Here is a 23,557-nt window from a genome sequence, read left to right as displayed (position 1 = left end):
TCCAAGAGTGTTTGCACCCAGTCTCGTTGTTCTGCCGGAGTGGCTTAAATCTATCCTTTTAGCTGCTTGCGAAGATTTCGGCCTTCTCCTGACTGGAGCCGCACCAACCACCAGACGGATTTCTGATGGGAGCCTTTGGAATAACTTGTCTTTTAAAGTTATTCGTGAGTTTCCACAGCGAGTAGTTAGTCGATGCATCAGGACTTGCATTTTCCAGCATTTGGTCAAAGTGGTCTTGTTTGTTTGGTTGTCACCAGAACTTTGTTAAGACGATTTGATAACCTTTTGTAAATGTTGTGGGCGCGTGCGTCTCCTGTTCTGGAAAATTCTCGTCTAGCTCTTCGTTTGAGATGTATGAGAACTGAAGCTAGTAAGGATTTCTTTCTGGATTTATATTGGGGAGTGTGGCTTAATGTTGCTACTATAATTAGGTGATCAGAAGATAGATCGTTTTCTGTTTCAATTGAAAGTTTATTTATTTTCCCCACCCCATTTACGATAAAAAAGTCCAAAGCTGTTGGCGTCAGTCTAGTGTTAGATGAGTAAAAGGTAGGTTCACCTGTAGCTAGAACTTCGCTAGAACTAGTTCTGATGGCCTCTTGTAGTCGTTTTCCTCGACTGCATGCCCTTAGGTTGCCCCACCATTGGTGCTTAGCATTGTAATCCCCTCCTGCTATACACTTGGGGCCCAATGTGATCAGTAGCTGATCAAAGTCGTTTTTAGTCCAACGCTTATTTGGAGGAAGATACAGAGAAGCTATTTTGATAATACCACCACTCGTTGGTACATCGAGATTTGTGACTTGTAAATCAGTGCGCATTATTGATTTATTTTGACTGTGGCGAATATTGGCTTTGATGAAGATTGCAGAACCGTCTTTTGCGGTGATACTTGGATGATTGGCATAATATTGTTCATAGCCAGGACTGTATACCTTTAGTCCAGGGCGCATATAAGTTTCAGTAATTAGCATGATGTCTATAGAGTGGGCAATAAGAAAAAGTCGAAGGTCTTCATTCTTCTGTACTAATCCTCTTGCGTTCCATAATCCGATTTTTAAGTTTAAGACTATAATTTTTTAGAAATCAGAACGTGAACTAGATCACGAAAAGCTTTGTTGGACTCAATTGTTTCCATGACTAATTTAAAAAGAGTTTGTGCGATAATGGCTTCTTTTTCGTCATTTCCATCAGCCAAGATTTTATTCCAGCCAGGCTTCCTTGGGGAGTAGATGTTCAGTTCAACGAAGCCTTTGTCTGTGAAGCATCGCTCTATTTCTTCTCTTGGGACAGTTGAGTGTATGTTTTTCACCACCAGCCTATATGGTTTTTCCTCACGCAGTTGATGATGCCAAAACTGGCATTTCAGGGCAGTCAAGTTACGAACCATACTTCTGAATGACGTTGCAACGTCTGGTGAAGTAGTATAACCTGTGGACATAACTGAAGCAGTTCTTGTCGAAACAGTACTTGTCCGAGCAGTACCTGTCGAAGCTCCCACAGTGTACGTTGTTGTTGTTGAACAAGCAAGAGAAGTGGTAACTGTACAAGTTACTGTTGAAGCAGAGCTGGTTTTACCAAGACTTCCTTGTGAAAGGCCAAAAGAATCGTATTGCCTTGAGGCAATCATGGCTCGTATCTCTGCTTGAGTATGTCCAGCGATTTTCTTCATCTTCTCGAATCGGTTCAGCTCTTCCGAGACCGGTGGACTAGAAGGTGTGCTTTTATCCATTTAATAAATTACTAAATTTTTAACTCGGAAAAAATAGAAATCATTTTCTTATATCTTATATCTTTATCGCTCTACCATTATATGTAAAAGACGGGACTAGCATATAGTTAATTGAAGCGGTAAACCTTTTTTTTTATATTTCGGGTGTTCATCAGGGTATTATTTTTGGACTTTTGACCCTTTGGACTTAAATTTGGTCAATCGTTATTTTTTTATATTAAAACTTTAGGTATAACTTACTGATTACATTTGACTGACATGATTGTATTGTTGTATTTCTTTCTCCTTTTCTTTGATGATATTCTCAGTCACTTCACTTTGATAAGTTTGCCTTTAATTTTTCAGTTTTTTTTAAAGGTCCATTCCTTCTTCATTACTACCTCGGCAATAAAAAATGTGCATCCTTAACAATTTACCACCAAACAAAGCAATGAGTCGGTGGGGCTTGTTCTAATACCAACTGAAACTAAGCCATGTACTATTTCATTATACAATATGAAAATTTTCAGTTTTAATATAAGAAGTTATCATTTTAAAATAAAGTATAAGTACTTTATTAACAATTATAAGCTTCTAGTAGTTAATTAGTATAAAGGAATTAAAATAAAAATAGCCTAACGCAAATGACCTTAACTCACATTAAGCCATGATTCTCAATTTCGGCTTTATTTTTGTGAGTACGCATGTACATTTTATTTATTTTAATATTATTTAAAATGGCACCGTTGTTTATATCCGTTACTCGAAGAATATAACGGTATACTGTAATTTTTGAAAAGTATGTAATATGTAGGAGGAAGCGCTTCCCACTTGCCAATAGCCGAGTCGATCTGGTAACGTCCGCCGCTCATACAGTTTTGGAATACGTTTTGGTAGATTTTCATTTTATTTTTAGTCTTGTACATTTTATTTTGTCTCGCCCACTCTAACGCCCACAAGCCGCCCAAAACCATACTTTTGAAAAATGATTTGTTATTTTGATAAGCCTTGTAAATTTTTAAAGATTTGCAACTTTAACGCTCAGAAATCGCCCACATTTTGAGAATTTTTTTTTTTCATTTTATTAGTGTTGCCCAATTCAATGTGTATGCAAGAAATTTATTTACCACGTCCACGTTATCGTCCAAAACTGCCAAGTAACACTTCTGAAAAGTGTTTTGAATTTTGTTCATTTAAATTTTTGTCTTTCCAATTTCTATCTATATGCTAGCAATTTTTTTGACACTAACTATATTGATATGCTAACAATAATATTGTTCCCGCTTTCAAACTGCCCAAAACTCTCAAAGTTTTTTAATTTGACTATTTTTTTTGTCAACTTGTCAAATATGTCTACAAGAATGTTGAATTTTCTCGTGTGCGCTCGCGCTGGATGAGTAACGGGTATTTCATAGTCGGGAAACTCGACTATAGAATTCTCTCATGTTTTTATTTTATGTTTGAAATTCTAATGATTTCAAAATGCAAATGTATTTCTATTTAGAGCGCGGAAGTTGGAATGCGAAGTATTGTTATGTTGGATGAGCAAGGAGGTAAGATAATCTTGGATATGAAGATTTGCATTTGTAATGCTATAAACAATAATTGAATTTTTGACACAGAATCAGTTTTACATATATACTATGATCGTTTATAGATTATATGTACATACATACATTGCGGCCTTTGAGTTATCTTTCAGTAAATTGAACTTGATCAGCATGGGATAATAAAATATTGTAACGCTTTTTCGGCGTAGGAAGTACCTGCGCTAAGGAAAGCCGAGCGGAACTTACCCCTACCCCAACCCTCGCCAGAACTTGAATCGGCCACACGGTCGTTTTCGGGTTATATCTCAACTTTATTGTAGGCAACGAAAAGAGCGAAGAGAAAGAAAACATTTACAAGAGAGTCTTAGTATTCCGTCACTTATTTCCACCGGGCTAGTATTGAAAGTCCACCGGAAGGGTGGCGCTAGGCTGGGCGGTTTTCGTTAGAGTACAGAAAAACCCCTTCTCCCACTGCGAATTCTACCGGGTAGAATCGCAGGTCACAGCGAAACTTGTTTATTACCAGCCGGAGCGATTCCGCAGTTGCTCCACGTAAGCCGGGTAGTTTTCCGGGCCTGGGGTTGGTCGACAGTACAACAACTCGCTGGGAGACAGAATTCTCGTCCCAGTAAGTAGTCCAGTTGGGTCGGCATATACCTGTCAACCATTCCGTCCGATTGAGGCAGTAGTCTTTTATAGGTTCAACAGACGAAGACAGGCTTGAAATCCCTCTGAATCATAGTTGCGACCTTGATCCGAGTGGAGGAGGAAAGGAACGCACGCTATGGCGCTGTTGTGTTGGGTAAGGCGGTATAGCGCCATATAGCGGTTCCCGAGCACAGTAGTAGGCAAAGGCAATAGGCAATAGGACTTTTAAGAACATGACCTTCTGACAGTCAATTTGTTCCGCTTCGGTACGTATGCAACATTTACCGAAAGGGTGGCGAGAAAGGGGTGCGGTGCTGGATGTCCGCGTCGTACTGCTGGAATCGGTCCATCCATCAAGCTGATTGTCCTCCCAGCTCTCGAAAGTTAGACAGCCATCGGAGGCACCAGTGATCAGTGCGTATTGTGAATTTTCGACAAATTGGGTAATGGTTAGTGGGTAGGACCACGGCTAGCAGTTCTCGCCGAGTGACACAGTAGTTGCGTTTCGCCGCACTAAACGATTTGCTGTGATTATACATGCTTTTGGTCGAGAAGATGTTGACTCAGCACAGCGCTTGCACCATGGTTGCCTAACCCCTCCGGGGCGGGAATGTTAGAACAGGTGGTGACGTGAGTTTGACTTTTAGCGTTTCGAAGGTATCGTGAACCGTTGGTGACCATGCGAAGGCTCGTTTAGCTTCTGAAAACCAGTGTGGATTCCAAGCAGCACCGGAGAAGAGAACATACATTAGGCACTCAAAGGTAGCTGGAGCGTTGGTTAGGCCGAGAGGCATCACGTTAAATTCACATATGCGCAGATATGGGAATACTTCCGGATGAAAAAAAATATGATGTCATTGCAAACTACCCAGTGGCCCATGATGCGGACAGTGCTAGACGTTTCGTTGCATTTTGCAACTATCATAGAAGTTTTATCAAACATTTTGCCGTCTATTCCCGGCACACAATAAGAATATTTGAAGAGAATGTCCCTTTCGAATGGACAGTTAAATGCCAAAACACAATCTTATACTTAAAAACAAAACTAATAGAACCCACATTATTACAATATGCTGATTTTACCAAAGAAGTTAGTATAACGACAGATGCAAGCAAACAAGAGTGTGGAGCAGTATTAACTCAAAACCGTAGCATACTCCAACTTCACATTCATAAAAGGTGAAAGTAATAAGAGCCCCACAGAGCAAGAATTGGCAGCAATTCAGATTTCGATAGAGTGATAGTACACAATTGCTCCGTTATCAGAAAATGGCAACAATTACGTTGGAACTTTAATATGTGATCTTACAAAATATTTTGTGGCCAATTGCAAATATAAACGCAACTATGGCAAAAGCTTTATTTGAATCTTTTATTCTGAAGTACGGTCCAATAAGGACGTTCATTACACCCATGTGAACAGAATATAAAAACTCTATTTTAAATGAAATATTTTTTCTAAATTGTTGAAGATAGACAATATAACTTCTACATCACAACGCTACCAGATAACGGGAACAGTAAAAAGAAGCCATAAAACCTTTAACGAATACATCCGTTCCGAGGGACTACCTGAGGAAAAGTTCTATTAGAATACCAGAAGGTTTGGTTTGGTTTAAATAACTTTATTGTTTCGTTATTGTGAGAATGAAATAGCTTTACTTAAACAATATTTGGTTGTACATGTTGTGGTTGCTTGCTGGTCCCAAGTAGCCTCCGTCGATCATGCGTCGGCCCCATGTGCTTTCATATTGCAGCGACGATTCCACTGACTCCGGCTCTCCGTATTGCAGAAGTGCAACTTTGTTGTACAAAGTTTCTGGCTACGTTGCTGAAGGGTCGATCGATAGACTAGGTCTGGATGGTGACCCAAAACAGATTGGAACGTTTGGCTTCCATATTTCGTTTACTGTTTTAACATGAGACGATCTACAGCACGTATTTATTGAAACAGGCCATAAGTCTTAAATAGGACCATTTGAGGTCATAGAAGTTATAGGAAATGATAATATAAAAATAAAGAATGATAAGAACAAGAAACAAAAGTTCATAAGGATAGACTACAGAAATTTTTCACATTAAATATGTGTAGAGTTCTCCTTCTCCATGCAGCAGAAGCGACAGAGTTTACTGTCTGTAATGCCAATTTTGTACAAATGGCTTTGAAGCCGGCCCCGTAAGAAGGCCACTCAAAATGCGCACGGTGTTTTTCCCATGTGTCATTAAGGTCTTTTATGGTTATGTTCCTGACGGAGAATCTTAGACTGCCTAAGTCCTGGTAGGTGTTCCCAGAAGGACTGACGTTTTTCTTCCTCTAGTGACTTCAGTAAGCCTCGCACTCTGTGGTGTCCAACACCACAGAAGGGTTCGGGCCCAATTAGTGGGTTCTCTGCCCCTTTCCTGGCTAGGTTGTCCGCTAGCTCATTTCCCGGGATGTTGTTGTGTCCCGGGACCCGCCTTGTTGTGAGTTTGTTGTCAGCTCCTAGTTTGTCTAGGGCTGTCCTCACTTCATTTACTAGCTTAGATGTTATCTTAGCTTTTCTGAGCGCCTTTATGGCTGCTTGACTATCAGACAGTATAGCAATGTCCTTGCCACCATAGTTCCTTTGCAGATTAAACACCGCACAGCGTCCAATAGCACAGAAAAAATGCTGATGTGTCTGCCCATTGATTTGTGGTATTGTAACCTGAGGCCTACAACCCCCAGCCCAATTCCCTCGTCGGTGAGGGATCCGTGTGTATCCCTTAATTCGTATAAGGGTGGCTTTCCGTTTCATTTCAATGACGATATGAAGCGGCCTCACCTCCATTAGTTCTTCTAGGGCTGCAGTGGGACAGGTACGCATTGCTCCTGTCATGCATATGCAGGCCATTCTTTGCAGCTTATGGAGTTTTGCCTAAGTGGTTCTAAGGCGTGCTCTATCACCCCAGGCTATTGCCCCAAAGGTTAGTATGGGTCTGACTACCATGAGGTACAGCCATCTTATTATGCGTGGTGAGGTTTCCCACGACTTAACAGCAATGTTTCTATACGTAAAAAGTGCTCTTGTGCACTTATCGATATGAGTTTTAAAGCTAAGTTTGGAGTCAAGGGTTATCCCAAGATACTTTACTTCATTTCTGGCGACAATGACAGTGTTATTGCCTTCATTCTCTGTAGCTTGTACCTATTTGTGAAAGGAACAATAACAGTTTTGCTAGGATTTAGGCTCAGGCCTACTCCCTTGCACCATTCGCTGGTCATATAGAAGCCCAGTTGTATGATATCGCAGAGTGTTTCCTCATATTTACCTCTGGCTATAATGACAATATCGTCAGCATAGCCTTGTATACCCCGCCAAAGTATACCCCTCCACAAGAGAGACGAGAGGATACCCCTTTTAGGGCAACCCCTTGTGGTAGATACTGTGGACGACTGTCCTCCTATAGTGGCCATGTCACGCATTGATGCCAGTAGTGCCTTTATCCATCTGTTGGTTGCAGCATCTAGTCCTCTTTTTGCCAGGGATGCGTTGACAGCCGCATGGGAGGTATTGTCGAAAGCACCCTGTATGTCTAAGAAGGCACATAACGCCACTTCCTTATGAGTCAGTGAATCCTTAATGCCCGCCCTGTAGGCATGTTGCGTCCGTTGGAGCGGATGCTGACATCCACTAGCTTTTCCAACGTTTTTAGCAAAAACGATGTCAAGCTGATGGGTCTGAACGACTTCGGATCAGTGATGTCTTTCCAGCTTTCGGAATGAAGACCACATTTGCTTTACTCCAGGCAGTATGTATGTGTCCTAATGTTGATCAGTATTTTCCTGATCGGCACTGCGAGCTGATTTAGCGCTCGTTGTAGCAGGATTGGCTGAATGCCATCTGGACCCGGAGATTTGTAGGGCTGGAATGTACCAATTGCCCATCTTAATCTCTCCGTTGTTACTATTGATTTTGCTTTGGCCCAGTCGGTAGCACGCGGTCTACTTTGTGCCGTTACTAGGGAATTCCCATCCGTTTGAAGCGTGCTTCCCGGAAAGCTCAAGTTTCTCCTTACTTCCTATAGTATAGGAGTTATCCTCCTTTCGCAGTGCCAGATTTGATTCTGGCACCCCTTTGGAGATTGTTCTGTGAAGTCTAGCGCCTTCACATGTGTATACTATTGCCTCACAGAATGTTTTAAAATTCCTTCGTTTGGCTTTCATTTAAAATTCCTTCGTTTGGCTTTCATGATCTCATGGTTATACATGGTCAGATTATTCAGGTAGGCATCCCAGTTCTTCTCTTTTTGCTTTGTTAAAGAGACGCCTGGTCGCTTCCCGCAATTTCTCCAATTGGTCGTTCCATTATGGACCATCTTTATCCGTCTTGGCTCGGCCAAGGGAGCTGTTTTCTCTGAACGCGTTTGGTAAGACACGAGTTAATGTCTTCTACGGCGGCCTCCAGTTCTAGAGTGGTACGGAGTGTCCCGGTTACCCCAGTAACTGGATCTCGCTGTAAGGAGGCATTGAACCCTTCCCAGTTCGTATTCCTGGGATTTCGCTTACGCTCGCAACATCTAGATTATAATTTTGTGATCTGACAGTGACTCCTTAGGAGATACGTGCCACTCGCTTATACGCGAAGCCACTGATCTGCTGGAAAGTGTAATGTTCAGAACCTCAGATCTAACCCTAGTAACAAATGTCGGAACATTAGGATTTCTAGATTATTACTGAAGATAAATTCTAAGTGTTTAGCTATTGAGCTTTTTCAATAGCTGTTGCGAATAATAAAACCGAAGAAAGTTTGCTTTTATAACGACAGTTTTTATTTTGCGAATAGTTATTATTTTACGAGAGCGATAATCGAATGCGTAAGTTTAGTCTTTTCCGAAACACGAAGAATTGGCAACTGGCGGGCAGGCAGCCGAAATGCAGCGCCCAAGCTTAACGTAGGTGGCTAACAACAACAAACAAGGAATGAGCGCCGTACAGATAAATGCGTGCGAGAGCAGCGGTTTGCACTATGGGCATCGCAACTGCTACCACTGATTAATTTGACTTATAATATTAAAGAATGTGATTAGTCTACTGCACAGTTTTGGCGGCTGCATGACCCAACATCCTCCCCCCATTGGAAGCTTGGCTTCCAACAGAGTCCTCAAGGGGAAGCAGACACAGCTAGTTCTCTGCCTTGGTAACCGTCTTCCTCCCCCCAATAGGCCAATATTGGGATCGACTTGCATCCAGAAGCGCTCGAGGTTCGGCATGAAGATCGCTTTCATGGTAATGCGAAATAATTGTTTTGTCAGGACAAACAGCTGTTGGCCAATCTCTTGCAGGCTCCGTAAGATAGGCGGGTCCATGCGCCCAGAATGACGATTAGCTAGGCTCAGACGGCAGGGATCCTCTGGATAAGATGTCAGCCGATTTAAAGGATTTAAAGCTGTTGGAACGTAACGCCAAGCCGTGACATCTGTCAGCTCCTGAATGGCAGCAACCCTATTTTCCACAAATATGTTTTCCTTGCTGGCTGAAGAAGGAACGCGTGAAGCTATTAAGGCGCTACCGCAAGGGCGCGCGCAGCCTCCAGACACAACCCAGCCCAGACGAGTTTTTTGAAGCAGGGGCAGTCCTGGCAACAACTTTATCTGACCCACGCACAGCAGCTCATAAAACAGGCTAGCTCCTATTAACATGTCAACACGCTGAGCTTTATGAAATTCCGGGTCGGCGAGCTGCAGGTTTTCTGGAATCTTCCAGTCCCCAATGTCCACATTAGCACTTGGCTGGCGATCCGTGATATTGGGAGCGATAACTGCTGTTATGCTCGTTGAGAAGTCCGAAGTGACAGACCGAACCGCAATTTCTACCGAGAATCCATCAGTCGCGAAATTGGAATGCCCGATTCCAGTGACGGAGCCGGACGACCTCGACCTCTTAAGTTGCAATTGATTTGCAAACCGAGAGGTGACCAAGTGCAGTTGAGAGCCAGAATCTTGCAAGGCCCTGCAGGGAACGAACAGTCCCGATCGATTCTGCACTAGAACGGTTGCAGTGGCTAGCAGCACAAGGTCACTACCGAGATCCTGGGCAATTAGAGTAGACGAATTCGAAAGCGGGGCAGAAGGCTCAGTGTGGTAGCTTGAAGACACCGGAACACGTGGCTGCGAGGAAGGCCGACCATCCAGATGGAGCAGCGTATGATGCCTGATTCCACAGGTGCGGCAGCGGCTCGAGCTGCATTGCCGTAGCTGATGACCAGCCTTTAGGCAATTTAGGCATAGTGCTAGTCTCTTTGCCTCGCGCAGACGATCTACTGGCGCTAAGTCTCTAAATTGCTGGCAATGATATATGGCATGCTCTGCACTATGGCACAGCATGCAACCAAGAGAATTTTGGGTGGTAGCAACTAGCGTCGAACGATTTCTGTCCACCTGAACGCCTGGCGCATAGGTTGCCATGGCGCAATCCACGGCCTCCAAAGTCCTACATCGCTGTTCCAGGAATGCAGCCATCGATTCCCACGACGGAATAAGGTTGGCAATGACCGGATCCTCCAAGCGCTCCTCCCACTTAGCTTGGCTCGCCGCATCCAGCTTTTGCAGCAGCACTTGAACTATGATGCAGCCAGCGATTTGCTCAGTGGTGCCCAAACCCTTCAACGCGCGAATGTGAGCGTTAAATTTGTCCGACAATTCCCGAAGCGATGCCACTGAACCATTCCGTACTACCCTTAAACCCAGAATCTCGGTGATGTGCGCCTGAAAAACGAGACGCCGATTATCAAACCTTTTTTGAAGCAACTCTAAAGCCGCTTCGTAATTGCTGTTTGAAATCTCCAACGATCGGATAGTTTCCAGCGCTGAATCCCTCAAACATGACCGCAGATGTTAAAATTTCTCAATGTTGGAGAGGTCCGGATGGCTGTCGATTATGCTCGTGAACACGGAGTAAAAATCCGCCCAGTTTGCGTAGCCTCCGCCAAACGTTGGCAGCTGCACAGGCGGCAACGGCATCGGCCTCGGCCGCGGCTGCGTTTGAGGACCGCTACACTGGTGGGGCACAACACCTTCCGCAAGCGTTGAGTGCGGCGCGAAATGCACATTGCGTTTGGCTATTTCCGCGCGCACACTAGCCTTGAATTCAACGATGAATTCATCAAAAGACTCGCTCATTTCACTGCCAATTTCGTCGAAATCCAATTCCTCCAGTTCTGTATGCAGAACATTGAAGGCACTTTGCAGCTCATCAATCTGCTCCAGCCTCACCGTAAGAGTGGGTTCGTCGTATCCGCTAAGCGTCTCATTAGACAGCGACGTTTGTAGCCTCTGCAACCTGCTGAACAGCGCATTGGCTTTGCGCTTTAAAAAGGTCACCCTGTTTTTTTCACCTTCAGCGGGCATAGCAACAAATCGCCTTTGATTCGGTTCAGCGGGAAGATGAGCACAAAATAGATGCCGAAAATGCAAGCGGGGTCAATGCACGCAACGATATATGTAGCAATGTATGTATATATGCAATTCTAGCTCGCTTAAACACAGCCACTATCACCGAAATCTCCACTCACTTGTCCAACCGATTGCGATTTAATATATTTATATTTATTTATTAACGGGATAAGTGCATTAATTAATGCATGCAAATTAACAAAATCACGTCGGGGTCACCAAATGTTTAGCTATTGAGCTTTTTCAATAGCTGTTGCGAATAATAAAACCGAAGAAAGTTTGCTTTTATAACGACAGTTTTTATTTTGCGAATAGTTATTATTTTACGAGAGCGATAATCGAATGCGTAAGTTTAGTCTTTTCCGAAACACGAAGAATTGGCAACTGGCGGGCAGGCAGCCGAAATGCAGCGCCCAAGCTTAACGTAGGTGGCTAACAACAACAAACAAGGAATGAGCGCCGTACAGATAAATGCGTGCGAGAGCAGCGGTTTGCACTATGGGCATCGCAACTGCTACCACTGATTAATTTGACTTATAATATTAAAGAATGTGATTAGTCTACTGCACAGTTTTGGCGGCTGCATGACCCAACACTAAGAGTGATCACCTCTTTGGTTCACGTCGCTGCAGCCCCATAGCACGTGATGTGCATTTGCATGACATCCAATGATGATGGGTAAGTGCATAATGACCACTGTACTCCAGTACGGCTATAAAGAATAGCAGCCAAAACATTGTAACACTAATGGGCATATAATCGCTGGACTTCAATCCAAGTTTTATACGATACTCGATTTCTGAAGGCCCAGGTACAACCACATATATGAATACAGGAATGGCATAATCATATGAAGATTAAATGCGAATTGTTTACAATATTATTTACATTTATTAGAATGGCACCTTCTTGAATAATATCTATATTCTTGTTTTTTTCTCGTATTATAGTGCTAATTGATTTTTCTTCATTTAGTAAGCGAGACAACAGTTTTTATCTCTACTTAAAGCACTATAGTTATTAATAAGTTCGTTCTGAATATTGGATATTTCATAGAAAGTATTTTCGCATTTTGCGACATAATTACTTATTAGAATTTTCTACATTATGTGAAATGGATCTGGCATAATAAATTTGGCATTTATTTGTTATTACAGAGTAGTAGATATAAATAATTAAAAGTTATTTATTTAGTACAATTTTGAATACGGAGATATCCATTAGATCTGCAATAATTTTGTTGGAGATTTAATATTTCTTTAATGTCTTCATTATTTAACATTTTTGTGTTAAATACATCAATTTTTGCCAGTGTAATAGTATGAATTATGTTTTGCAAGTCAAATGTTAACAATTCTTGATCGGAAAGTGATTTTATCTCGTTAAACAATTTGGAATTGATAATAAATTGTTGGTTATTGTTTTCAATTGAGTCATTTATTTTCTGTAATTTTAAAAGAAATATAATATTTGTTAAAACTTAATATTGTCTTTGTGAATAATTCTGTTTCTACTTTTGATTATTATTTTGTAAGGTAAGTTTCCCTTAACAACCTGTTTCTTATATCTACTTTTTAGTTTATTTCTTTTTTTTATTATTTCTTTTCATAAACTACTTGCCCTACATGATATTCCTTTTCCTTACTGAAATGCAGTGGGCGGAAAGATTCCTTTGGTTGTGGTTGCTGCGGCGGCTGCTGAAATTTTTCCCGAAATTAAAAACGCGCGGGGTTGACTTCAACCTTTCGTTCTTTATTCACGCACTGGTAAATTACAACTACCTTAACACTAACAGTAGAAATAACGCGGGACCGCGGAGTGGTGAATACCTTGCGGGAAGGGAGGAGAGCGAGAGAAGAGAAGGAGAGCGCGAGCAGCGGTGCTTGCGAGCCGTGGAGGAGCTTCGAGTACAAGCATTGGCCGCTTACACTGCCGCTCAACTGTTTGCGCCCTTCTGGCGTGAACATTCTCCCCCCCCTTGCGTAGGCAAAGGTATCCCTGGCCGGCTAGACATCAGGATCGTCCTCTTCATTTCGCGCACGTTCCAGAAACGGTCCATCCGAACACCGTGTTCTGCGCGACGGGCAACCCATCCTCAATTTTTAGGAACCCCGGTTGGATCAAATTGGCATATACATCTGATCCCAACACGAGGGAGATGGAGGCCGGCCGGTGGAAGCGCTCGTCCGCGAGACGAACACCGTCAAACTTGGCCCTGGCGGCGTCGCTCAGAGCTCGGATGGGTGTCCGGATCCTTAGGCTGGGTTCGATCTTCAGGACGACGGTGAGTCGGAAGGTGCTGGTTCGGGACCGGAGTGTCACCGAGCAGATCTCGTTGCTTCCCAGCCGAGTGATGGGCAGCCGGAACGCAGCCGCTAACGACCGGTCGATGCTGCTCACCGGCATGCATGGGTCGATCATGGCCCCGGTCTCGAAGGTCTTCGAGCCCGTGTCCAGCACGACGATGGCTGTAGGCAGTATGGGGACAGCCTTCTGCTGCTGCTGACGCGGGCGATTGTTGGCGACTGGGGCTGGTGGCGGAGTGCGGGAAATCCGGACCGGACGAGGTGCAGCGGGATGGCGCTCTCTGCGCGTCGGAGCTGGTAGCGCTGCCGGGTTCGGAGCGGGGAGGACCTCGTGCATGTGGAGTAGGGTGTGGTGGTCTCCTCCACACTTCTTGCATCCCTCTTGGCTGCGACAGTCTCCTCCTGAGTGCTGATGGGCGAGGCAGTTCGAGCAGTACTTATTAATAAGTACTGCCCGAAGGCGCTTTTCAACGCTCAGTTTGTGGAACCTCGTGCACTTTCGAAGAGGATGGATTCCAGAGCAGACTCGGCAGCGGTAGGATTTAATACCTCGAGTACGTCTGCTCTCCAACGACTGGGTGGCACGAGGACGAGGAGCCATTATTGGAGGAAGTGAGTAAGTCTGCCAATAAAAGAAATGAAGAAGCTTAGTATGAGCCGACTACTATTTTGGCCCCGGAATGGGGGAAGTGCCCTAATCCCTAGGAACGGAGGACTCTTTGTCCTCCATCGGTAGCAGAATAACTTTGTGGACAGGGCGTTTTATGGTGCCGCGAGACGTACGGATCTCGACGACTCGAATGCGCTCGTCGGCTCCTGGAAAGGCAGAAACGATTCTGCCGAGCCGCCATTCGTTCGGTGGTAGATTGTCCTCTTTGACAACTACCATATCGTCGGCTTGGAGATTCCTGGTCGGAAATTGCCATTTGCTTCGTTTATGGAGTTCCTTAAGATACTCCTCTTTCCACCGTGCACTAAACTGCTGATGTTGTGCCTTGAGGTGTTGCCATCGATTTATTATCGACTTGGCTTCGCCCTTTATCTCGGGTTCCGCCGTGGAAAGCAACGGCCCTCCAATAAGGAAATGGCCTGGTGTGAGGGCCAGCAAATCTGAGGGATCTTCGGACATAGGGGAGAGGGGTCTAGAGTTGAGGCAAGCCTCAATCTTAGCGAGAAGCGTCGCCAGCTCCTCAAATGTATATTTGCGGACTGACGTCGATTTAAGGAACAGGGTTTTGAAGCTTTTCACCCCTGCTTCCCACAAACCCCCCATATGTGGAGCCCCTGGTGGGATGAACCGCCATACGAGTCCCTGGTGGCTATATGCATCAGTCACGGACTCTTGGATGGCTTGGAGAAAGTCCCTGGAAATCAAAGCTGCCGCCCCCACAAAGGTTTTACCATTATCCGAATGGACCCGCTGAGGACAACCGCGCCTCGCTACGAAACGAGCAAAGGCCGCTAGAAATTTCTCGGTTGTTAGATCGGAAGTGGGTTCCAAATGGATAGCCTTCGTGGAAAAGCACACAAACACACAGACATATCCCTTCGTTATGAGACACGCTCTCCCTGTATAATTTTTTATTTCGAAAGGGCCGGCATAGTCGATACCCGTGTAGGTGAACGCCCTCGAGAAGGAGACTCTATCTGTCGGGAAGTCGCCCATCAGCTGTGTTTGGAGTCTCTTCTTGTAAATCGTGCAAATCTTACACGGATTGACCACAGCCTTCACCAGATTCTTGATTTTAGGAATCCAATACTTGGTTCGGATCAGGCGTACGATCAATTGACTACCGCCATGAAGAGTAATCTGGTGAGTAAATTGGACGATGAGGCGCGACAGTCTACAGTCATAGGGGAGAAGAATCGGATGACGTTCATCATATTGCAGGGTTTTGGATGCAGTGAGACGGCCGCACGCTCTTAAAAGGCCGTGTTGGTCAATGAACGGGAACAAAGTCACCAAAGGACTTGACACTGGAAGAGGCCTTTTCTCGGTCAGATGCTGAAGCTCTTGGCCATATGCTCTGCGCTGCGCAATGGAGGTCAGAGTTCGTTCTGCCTCTCGGATCTCTTCACTCGTAGGTCGTGAACTGGGCAAGAACGAACCTTTGCGGCAGCGTTTAAAGAAGCGTTGAACATAGACCAGAACTCGCAGGGCCTTGTCCAATTTGGAGAAACGTTCGAGAAAGTCGATGGACGGGCCCTTGACAAAATGCACTTTGACCGCGCGCTGCTCTAGCTCTGTCACTGGAAGAGTGTCGCTTTGTGCTGGCCATAGCTCTCGTGGCCCTTGCAGCCACTCTGGTCCATGCCACCAGAGATGGTTTTCTGCCAATTCATGAAGGGATACGCCTCGACTGGCTAGATCGGCGGAGTTTTGTTCTGAGCGAACGTGCGCCCAACAGTCGACTGGCGTCGCCTGCGTGATCTTGGCAACTCTGTTGGCCACAAATGTGGTCCAGTTGCACGCAGGCTTTCGTAGCCAGGCTAAGACGATTGTGGAATCTGTCCAGCAGCGGATATCTGAACTGGCGGAGGGCATGTGCGGAAGGATTGCTGTCACCATTTCGGTTAACAGCACGGCACCACAGAGCTCTAGCCGAGGAAGGGAGACGGTTTTGACTGGGGCTACTCGTGTTTTGGCTGTAAGCAGGCGAGTCAGGATCTTTTGCCCCATCTCGACGCGGACGTATATAGCCGCTCCATAGGCTCTCTGAGACGCGTCACAGAAACCGTGGTGCTCTATGACTACCTCAGGCTGGTACCAGATCCATCTCGGAACCCGGATCTGGTTGAGGTCGGAATACTCCTCTAAAAACGATTGCCACCGCTGACTCATTTCAGTGGGAAGCTTATCGTCCCAGCCTAAGTTTTGCAACCAAATCTCCTGCATGAATATTTTTGACCGGATTATGAACGGCGCGAGCCACCCGGCAGGATCGAACAACCTAGCGATTTGGGACAAAACTTCTCGCTTTGTATAGGAGGCCTCCACAACTATGTCTGGAGGAACGAAATAGAATTCGTCGGACTTTGCCCTCCACCGAATACCGAGCGTCTTGGCCGTGCTTTCGGCATCGATGTCGAGGAACTCGCTATGAAGGAGGTGTTCGGCCGGGACGTCTTTAAGGACGCTTTTGTTGTTTGAGGTCCACTTTCGTAGCGGAAACCCGGAGGCACTTAGGGCTGCTTGCAACTCTCGAATTGAACTTTGGGCTTCGTTTACGGAATTCGCCCCTGCCAGAACGTCGTCGACGTACATGTGCTGCTGGATGATGCGGCTGGCATTTGGAAATGGCACTTGGATATCCTCTGCCAGCTGTTGCAAGACTCGAATGGCGAGGAAGGGGGCGCAGTTGACCCCGAAGGTAACTGTTTTTAATTCGAAGTCTCGGATATCTCCTTCCTTGTTTCGGAACAGAATTCTTTGAAACGGGGTGTGTTTTGGATCGACCCAGATCTGACGATACATTTTCGTAATGTCTGCACTGAAGACGTATTGAAAATAACGCCATTTCAGGACCTGGATCGTTAGATCGGATTGTAGGACTGGACCAGCATGAAGAATATCATTTAAGCTGGTCCCATTTGCCGACGGACTTGAAGCGTTGAATACAACGCGAAGCTTTGTAGTGGTGCTTTCGGGCTTAACTACCGCGTGATGAGGAAGATGATACGAGGGAGAATTGTGAGTCGGCGGAACTTCTTTCATATGACCCAGATCCAGGTACTCCTGGATCACGCTGTCATATTGCTCTTTTAATGGAAAGTCTCTTTTTAAACGATTTTCGTTTCTAAGAAACTGAGCTAGCGCAATGGACCTTGAATATCCTAAATCGGATCCGGTATTCTCGGGATCCCGGAACGGGAGCGTCACCACGTACCTCCCGCTTGCGTCTTTTGTTGTCGTTTGGAGGAAGTTCCTTTCACAATAGGAGTCCGACTCTTTTACCATCTTTACTGGTAGATCCTCCACCTCCCAGAACTTGCTGAGAAGCGTGTCGAGCGAATCAGGGTCGCCTGTTTGGTGCACCTGGGTCGTGAAGGATGCGACCCGTTTCGGCTCACCCTTGGAAATCGGCCCCGTTAGCACCCACCCGAAAATAGTTTCTTGGCCCAGGAGCGAGCCGCAAATATTTTGTCGGGTGCCATCCATCATTATGGATGGTAGAATGTCAGCCCCGATCAGTACATCAATTTGAGAGCTCTCAAAAAAGGTAGGATCTGCCCAGCGGAGTGCGGGCAGGTCCTTCAAAGAATTCCGAGGGATCGGATAGGAGGGCAGTTTGCCTGAGAGCTCCGGAAGGACGTACGCTTCAGTGTCTAACTGTAGACCTGGCTTAGTCGGAGAGCGAATCCCGAAGTGACACAGCTTCGAGGATTTCGCGGAGACCGAATGATTTAACCCGGAGACTTGGGTCCGGGTGTTGCGGAATGGCAACTTGATAAGGTTGAACAGGCGTTCTGAAATGAACGTCGCCTCGGATCCCGAGTCGATTAAGGCTCGGGCTCGGTAGTTCGTCCCCAAATGGCACACGTCTATCATCGCTGTGCTCAGTAGGACGGCTGAAGTGCCGGACGCGAAGAAATTTTGCACCGCTGAGGTGCTTGCCGATGCATTTCTGCTAGAGGGTCTCGGAAGTTGCTGTGTAGGGGGCGAGGTTGAGGAACTCGCATTTTCGGAATTTGGGGGGCTGCGATGCAGCAGCGTATGGTGCCTGCCCTTACATGTAAAGCAGCTGTGCATGCTTGTGCAGTCACGTAGCTGATGACCTCTGGCAAAACAATTCAGACATAGCTGCTTCTTTTTTATATATCCGGAGCGCGAGTCAACAGACATTTGAAGAAAGCGCGGGCACAATCGTACCGGATGGTTCTCCTTAGAACATATGTCACACCCTTTCTGTTTGGTGCTGACCTTTGTCTCGAAGGATTGAAGCCTTTTTGGAACCGCCTGAGTCGGTTTCATATCTTCGATGGCTTCCAATGTCCGATACCTTTCGCTCAGGAAGGCATTCATTTCTTCCCAAGCTGGGATCTCGGATTTGGCAGTTAGCGACTGTTCCCATAAGGACAGGGTCTGCTTGGGCAGTTTGCTCGCGCAAAGGAAAACCAAGATACAATCCCAGTTTTCTGTGGATACCTGGGAATGCTCTAGTGCTGTTAAACACCCCTGAATCGTGGATTGTAGCTCTTTTAGAGCATGACCAGATTCTTGCGAAATTGAGCTCAAGTTAAAAAGAAGCTTGAGCTGGCTGTTGACTAAAAGTCGCTTATTTTGGAACCGATCTCGAAGCGCCTCCCAAGCCGAAGCAAAACCATCATTCGTGAGAGGAGATTTCGCCACGATGGCTTTTGCTTCGCCACTTGTTTTGGTAAGGAGGTGGAATAGCTTCTCGACCGGAGTCAGCCTGGGGTTGTTTACGTAAATTGCCGTGAATAGGTCCCGGAAAGTGGGCCATCGGAGGTAGTCGCCATCGAAGACTTCCGTGTCGCATGGAGGTAAGCGGCAGCCGGACGAAATTAGCGGCTGAGAGGGTGCTTGCGCGACTTGAGGCGTTGCTCTGTCGATTGTTTCGCCAATTTGTGCTGCACATGACTCGTATACTGAGTAGCAGTAGTCATATTTGGCCTGGAGAATAGGCACTGTGTCTAGGGATCCTTCTTGGGCCATTAGGTCAGAGCATGTTTCGTACTCTCTTTCCACTTTGTCCCATAAGGCTCGCACCTGTTGCAGACGGACTTGTAACGTGTGTAGGGACGGAGAGGCTTGATCTGGAGTGTTGATCTTCGCTTCGAAAAGGCTTACGCGATCGCTGACGGCGATGAATTTATGCAACGCTGCGTTTGCGGGCGTCGGCTGTTCAGAGGATGCCATTCTCTTTGTGGTAGAGCGTGTGACGCGGAGGAAATCAGTCCCGACAGCGGAGGGACTCTCGGATTTTCTCGATAGAGAAGACTCACTAGACGCTCGCGTCACTGGTCGGGAAATGACCAACCTAGGAGTTGTCTTCGAACTGGTCGATGGCAAAACCTTTGGTTTCGGAGTGAAAGTCGCGGTTTTGACCCTGGGACTAACGGACTTGGGTGCTGGCCTACCGCGAGTGGATATCGGAGATTGCGGGTTGAACTTTTGTTCTTTTCCAGGTGCGGGTGTCTTTTTCTTGTCTCCCTCTAGGGGCATGCTCAGCTATGCCCTCGGAGAAGGAAGTCAAGAAGGAGATTGGAGCACGAAGGAAAAAAAAAAAAATCCCAATTTTTGTGAAATAAGGCCCCAATAGATCTTAAATCAACTGGAAAAAAAACTTAAATTGAGAAAGTTGCAATTGGGATCTGGAGATTGAAGCACAATATAGCTAAAATTCAGTTTATTGCAATTTCTGAAAAAATAGCTAAAAAATAGCTACCAGCTGGAGTCTGGATAATAGCCAAGGATTTATAAAAATCGCTACCGACTGGAAATTCCGAAAAAGAATAGCTAATATAGAAAATAGCTATAAACTTGAATTTATAAAAAATAGCTACCGGATTTCATGTAGCTAAAATTCAGTGTGACAAATAGCTAGGAGGATTCACAAAAAGCAACAGCTAGAGTGAAGTCCACGAGAAGATATAGCTATATTGGAGTCTAGAAAAAACAGTAGCTCAAATTTATAAAAAGACTATAAATTGCAATTTCTGGAAAAATAGCTAAAAAATAGCTACCAGCTGGAGTCTGGATAATAGCCAAGGATTTATAAAAAATCGCTACCGACTGAAAATCCCGAAAAGCAAAAAAAAAAAATAGCTACCGGCTGGAGTCTGGAAAATAGCCAAGGATTTATAAAAAAATCGCTATCGACTGGAAATCCCGAAAAACAATAGCTAATATATGGAAAATAGCTAGAAAATTCAAGTTTAAATTTATAAAAATAGCTACCGGATTTAGGACCACAATTTTATTATTGTAATTTAGGAACCAGAAATGGGAGCCAGAAATAGCTTGTAAAAAAAAATTATTATTTGGGTTAAATAATTATTAAATAATAATCAATAATAATAATAATTAAAACAATCGTTTCTCTCCCTTTTTTTTATTAAATTATTTATTAAATAATAAAAATAAATAAATAAAATATTTTAAAATTTATTTTTAAATTTTATCGTCGGACTTATTTATTTTGTTTTATGTCTCGACAATAGGGTATTCTCTCGTCGCTATGCGCTGGTTTTTTTTTGTCAGGGCAATAACGAACAAAGAGGAGACGAAAGAACTTGCACTTGGCAAGTCTGTGTACGTCGCGACTGTGTGTATGTGAATATCGTTGGATGACAATGCACTATGGTCCAGAATTCGTTATTTTTGGCATAAAGTCTAAATTTTTATGTCAATATATCGTCCTCTAGCAATTATTTTCTAATAGAAAATTGATCATATAAATAAAAACCAAAAACAAAATTGACCGAAAGCTTCACTAAATCGTTTTATGAGCTTTTAAAGTTGAAGTGTTAAAAAGCTGATTGAGAGAATGCAATTTCCGAAAAATTACTTGCTTACTTTTGCATGTGGTATGATCGTTAATACGCATCCATAAATTATAGTAAAATATGGAAAATAAATGCCAAGGTATTATGTTTTTAACGTATGTAGGTAATATATGTGAAGTTGTACTGTTTTTATGTTGTGTGACATCCAATTTATGTGTATTTTTACAGAAAATTCTAACGTGTCCCCTGTGTTTCGTGGAGTATAACTAATTTTCTGACAATTTCTGACAAAAGTTAAAAACGTCAGTTTGTACCTTTAACTATTGTCTTTCACGGTAAAGTAATATCTTTTGCTCATTTTTGCTCGTTTTCTTAAAAATTTGATTTTATATAGGCAAGTTCGAGTTCAGACATAGCGACCTCCTGGACAGTTGGAGGCGTAAAAATAGGCAAATAAGTTATGTTTCAGATAACGTTTATTCCGCAATCAACAACAATAATCAGGAATCGAAACAGACAGAAGATATTGACAAAAAAAATAGTAAATTTTAAACTATTTATTAAAAAAAAACTGCCCGAGTGTAACAGACTAGACCCATTTATTTCCAAACATACCAAGTGGATGGCGTCAAAGATAACAATTCTTGTTAAAGATTTTGAAAACTCCAAGACACCGAAGCAAATGGGACGCCGAAACTTATCTTACCAAAATGCAGGAGAAAGATTAAAAAGGAAACTGAAAATACGAGTGAAGCCCGGAATAAGCTTTACAAAAGGGACCGACTATCACATGCAAGGAAAGATAGTCGGATCAATAGGATGAGTGATATTTTCCACAGAGCGATTGATAACTCGGGCCCACTATTATCAACAATTAGTTTAAAAGAAAGAGAGAGAAAAAATAGGAAAAACCACTTCCGAAGGCAGTAATAAGTCTTTTGGAAATACAGTCTAATTTTAAACCTGATCCATGAGACAAAATATTGGATTCACAATCTGATTCTGATTCGAGTTCAGATTCGGAAATTTAAAATGTAGAACTAGAAAAAGAAGAGGGCGATTATTTTTAAAACAACAATATACACGACTTTAAAAAAAAAAAAAAAAAATTATATTTCGTTGACTCCTGAGTCATACCAGTAGTTAATATGGGAGGCAAGAGAGGGCGTGGTCGCACAGACTTCAAATTTTCTGTGCAAACTATTTGTGATTTAACAACAAAATGTACAAAGTTTCAAGTCTGTAGCTCAATTTTTAGACTTTATGCCAAAAAAATCGAATTCTGGACCACAGTGGCAATGGATATGTCGTAATGTATGTATATGGCTATGTATATTTGTGGGTATGTGAAATTTTTGGTGATTATATGTATGTGTATATTTAATTGAATTTAATTAAATTTGTATATTGTATTGTATTGTATATTTTATTGAATTTAATTAAATTTGTATATTGTATTGTATTGTATATTTTATTGAGGCACAAAAAAAACAGCAGTTTAGCAGCGGACGATAGCAGTGAATTTTGGACAGTGTGTATATATATATGTGTACATGCGCTTGGATATCAGCGGAGCACCGTGAGACGAATTAGGGGGCCGGTATTGGCAAAGTGTTTGTTTATGCACTTAAAAAAAGTAATCACGGTGGCTGGGCGCATGTACTTATATATTTTCACTTTTCACTTGATACGGATGGACGGAAAGAATAAACGCCGTTGGAAAAAACGAAAATGGCGACCACGGACGGAATAGGATTTAAAGCCGTACTTATCTTGAATTTTCCGCAAGGAGCGCTGGCAGGATCAGAGCTCATCCGGCTCGAAGGACCATGAAATGCAGTGGGCGGAAAGATTCCTTTGGTTGTGGTTGCTGCGGCGGCTGCTGAAATTTTTCCCGAAATTAAAAACGCGCGGGGTTGACTTCAACCTTTCGTTCTTTATTCACGCACTGGTAAATTACAACTACCTTAACACTAACAGTAGAAATAACGCGGGACCGCGGAGTGGTGAATACCTTGCGGGAAGGGAGGAGAGCGAGAGAAGAGAAGGAGAGCGCGAGCAGCGGTGCTTGCGAGCCGTGGAGGAGCTTCGAGTACAAGCATTGGCCGCTTACACTGCCGCTCAACTGTTTGCGCCCTTCTGGCGTGAACACTTACTTTATAATGTGTTTCTAACCTTTTTTGTTGAGTGTTCTTTAATATTTTTGAAATGTTTTTGTGTTCAATTTTATTATATTTTATTGATTTGTTGTAGATGAATGCTCTGATTGAATTCTTTTGCGGCTCTAATAATTATTTCTAAATAGTCAATGAGATTAAATGCTTCCTTTATGCAATGAGCTAATTCTGTTAATGTTGAATGTGCTCTTTCAACTTGTCCGTTCGAGGTACTGTGTCTGCGGTCCGCGAAATACAGAGTTAAACCAAACCTTGGTGCAAAGGACTTAAATTGAGCAGAGG

General features: G+C 43.9%; 2 protein-coding genes across 4 annotated transcripts in view; one reads left to right on the top strand and one right to left on the bottom strand.

Moving 5' to 3' along the window:
• Positions 1-23,557, top strand: part of LOC27207615 (synaptosomal-associated protein 25) — an 88,591-nt gene that overhangs the window by 39,619 nt on the left and 25,415 nt on the right. For 2 of the 3 annotated variants that reach the window (XM_039294199.2, XM_039294201.2), the window contains exon 4: positions 3,216-3,264. The exons of the other annotated variant lie outside the window; for it this stretch is intronic. In XM_039294199.2, the coding sequence (XP_039150133.1) occupies positions 3,216-3,264 (49 nt within the window). The remainder of the gene's footprint in view (positions 1-3,215; positions 3,265-23,557) is intronic. 3 annotated transcript variants of the gene reach the window in all.
• On the bottom strand, positions 13,054-23,179 carry LOC120284821. The gene is made up of 2 exons (XM_039294197.2): positions 22,867-23,179; positions 13,054-14,250 (listed from the first exon to the last, which is right to left on the bottom strand). The coding sequence occupies exon 2, from the start codon at positions 14,227-14,229 to the stop codon at positions 13,351-13,353; it is 879 nt and encodes a 292-aa protein (XP_039150131.1). The 5' UTR covers positions 14,230-14,250; positions 22,867-23,179; the 3' UTR covers positions 13,054-13,350.

The sequence above is a fragment of the Drosophila simulans genome, chromosome 3L, assembly GCF_016746395.2.
Source record: "Drosophila simulans strain w501 chromosome 3L, Prin_Dsim_3.1, whole genome shotgun sequence".
NCBI lineage: Eukaryota > Metazoa > Arthropoda > Insecta > Diptera > Drosophilidae > Drosophila > Drosophila simulans.
The sequence above is the reverse complement of the archived record's forward strand: the minus strand, read 5'-3'. Positions and strand labels throughout refer to the sequence as shown.

Coding starts and splice junctions, on each gene's coding strand:
- LOC120284821 (XM_039294197.2), bottom strand. CDS start 14,229: ATGGCTCCTCGTCCTCGTGCCACCCAGTCGTTGGAGAGCAGACGTACT.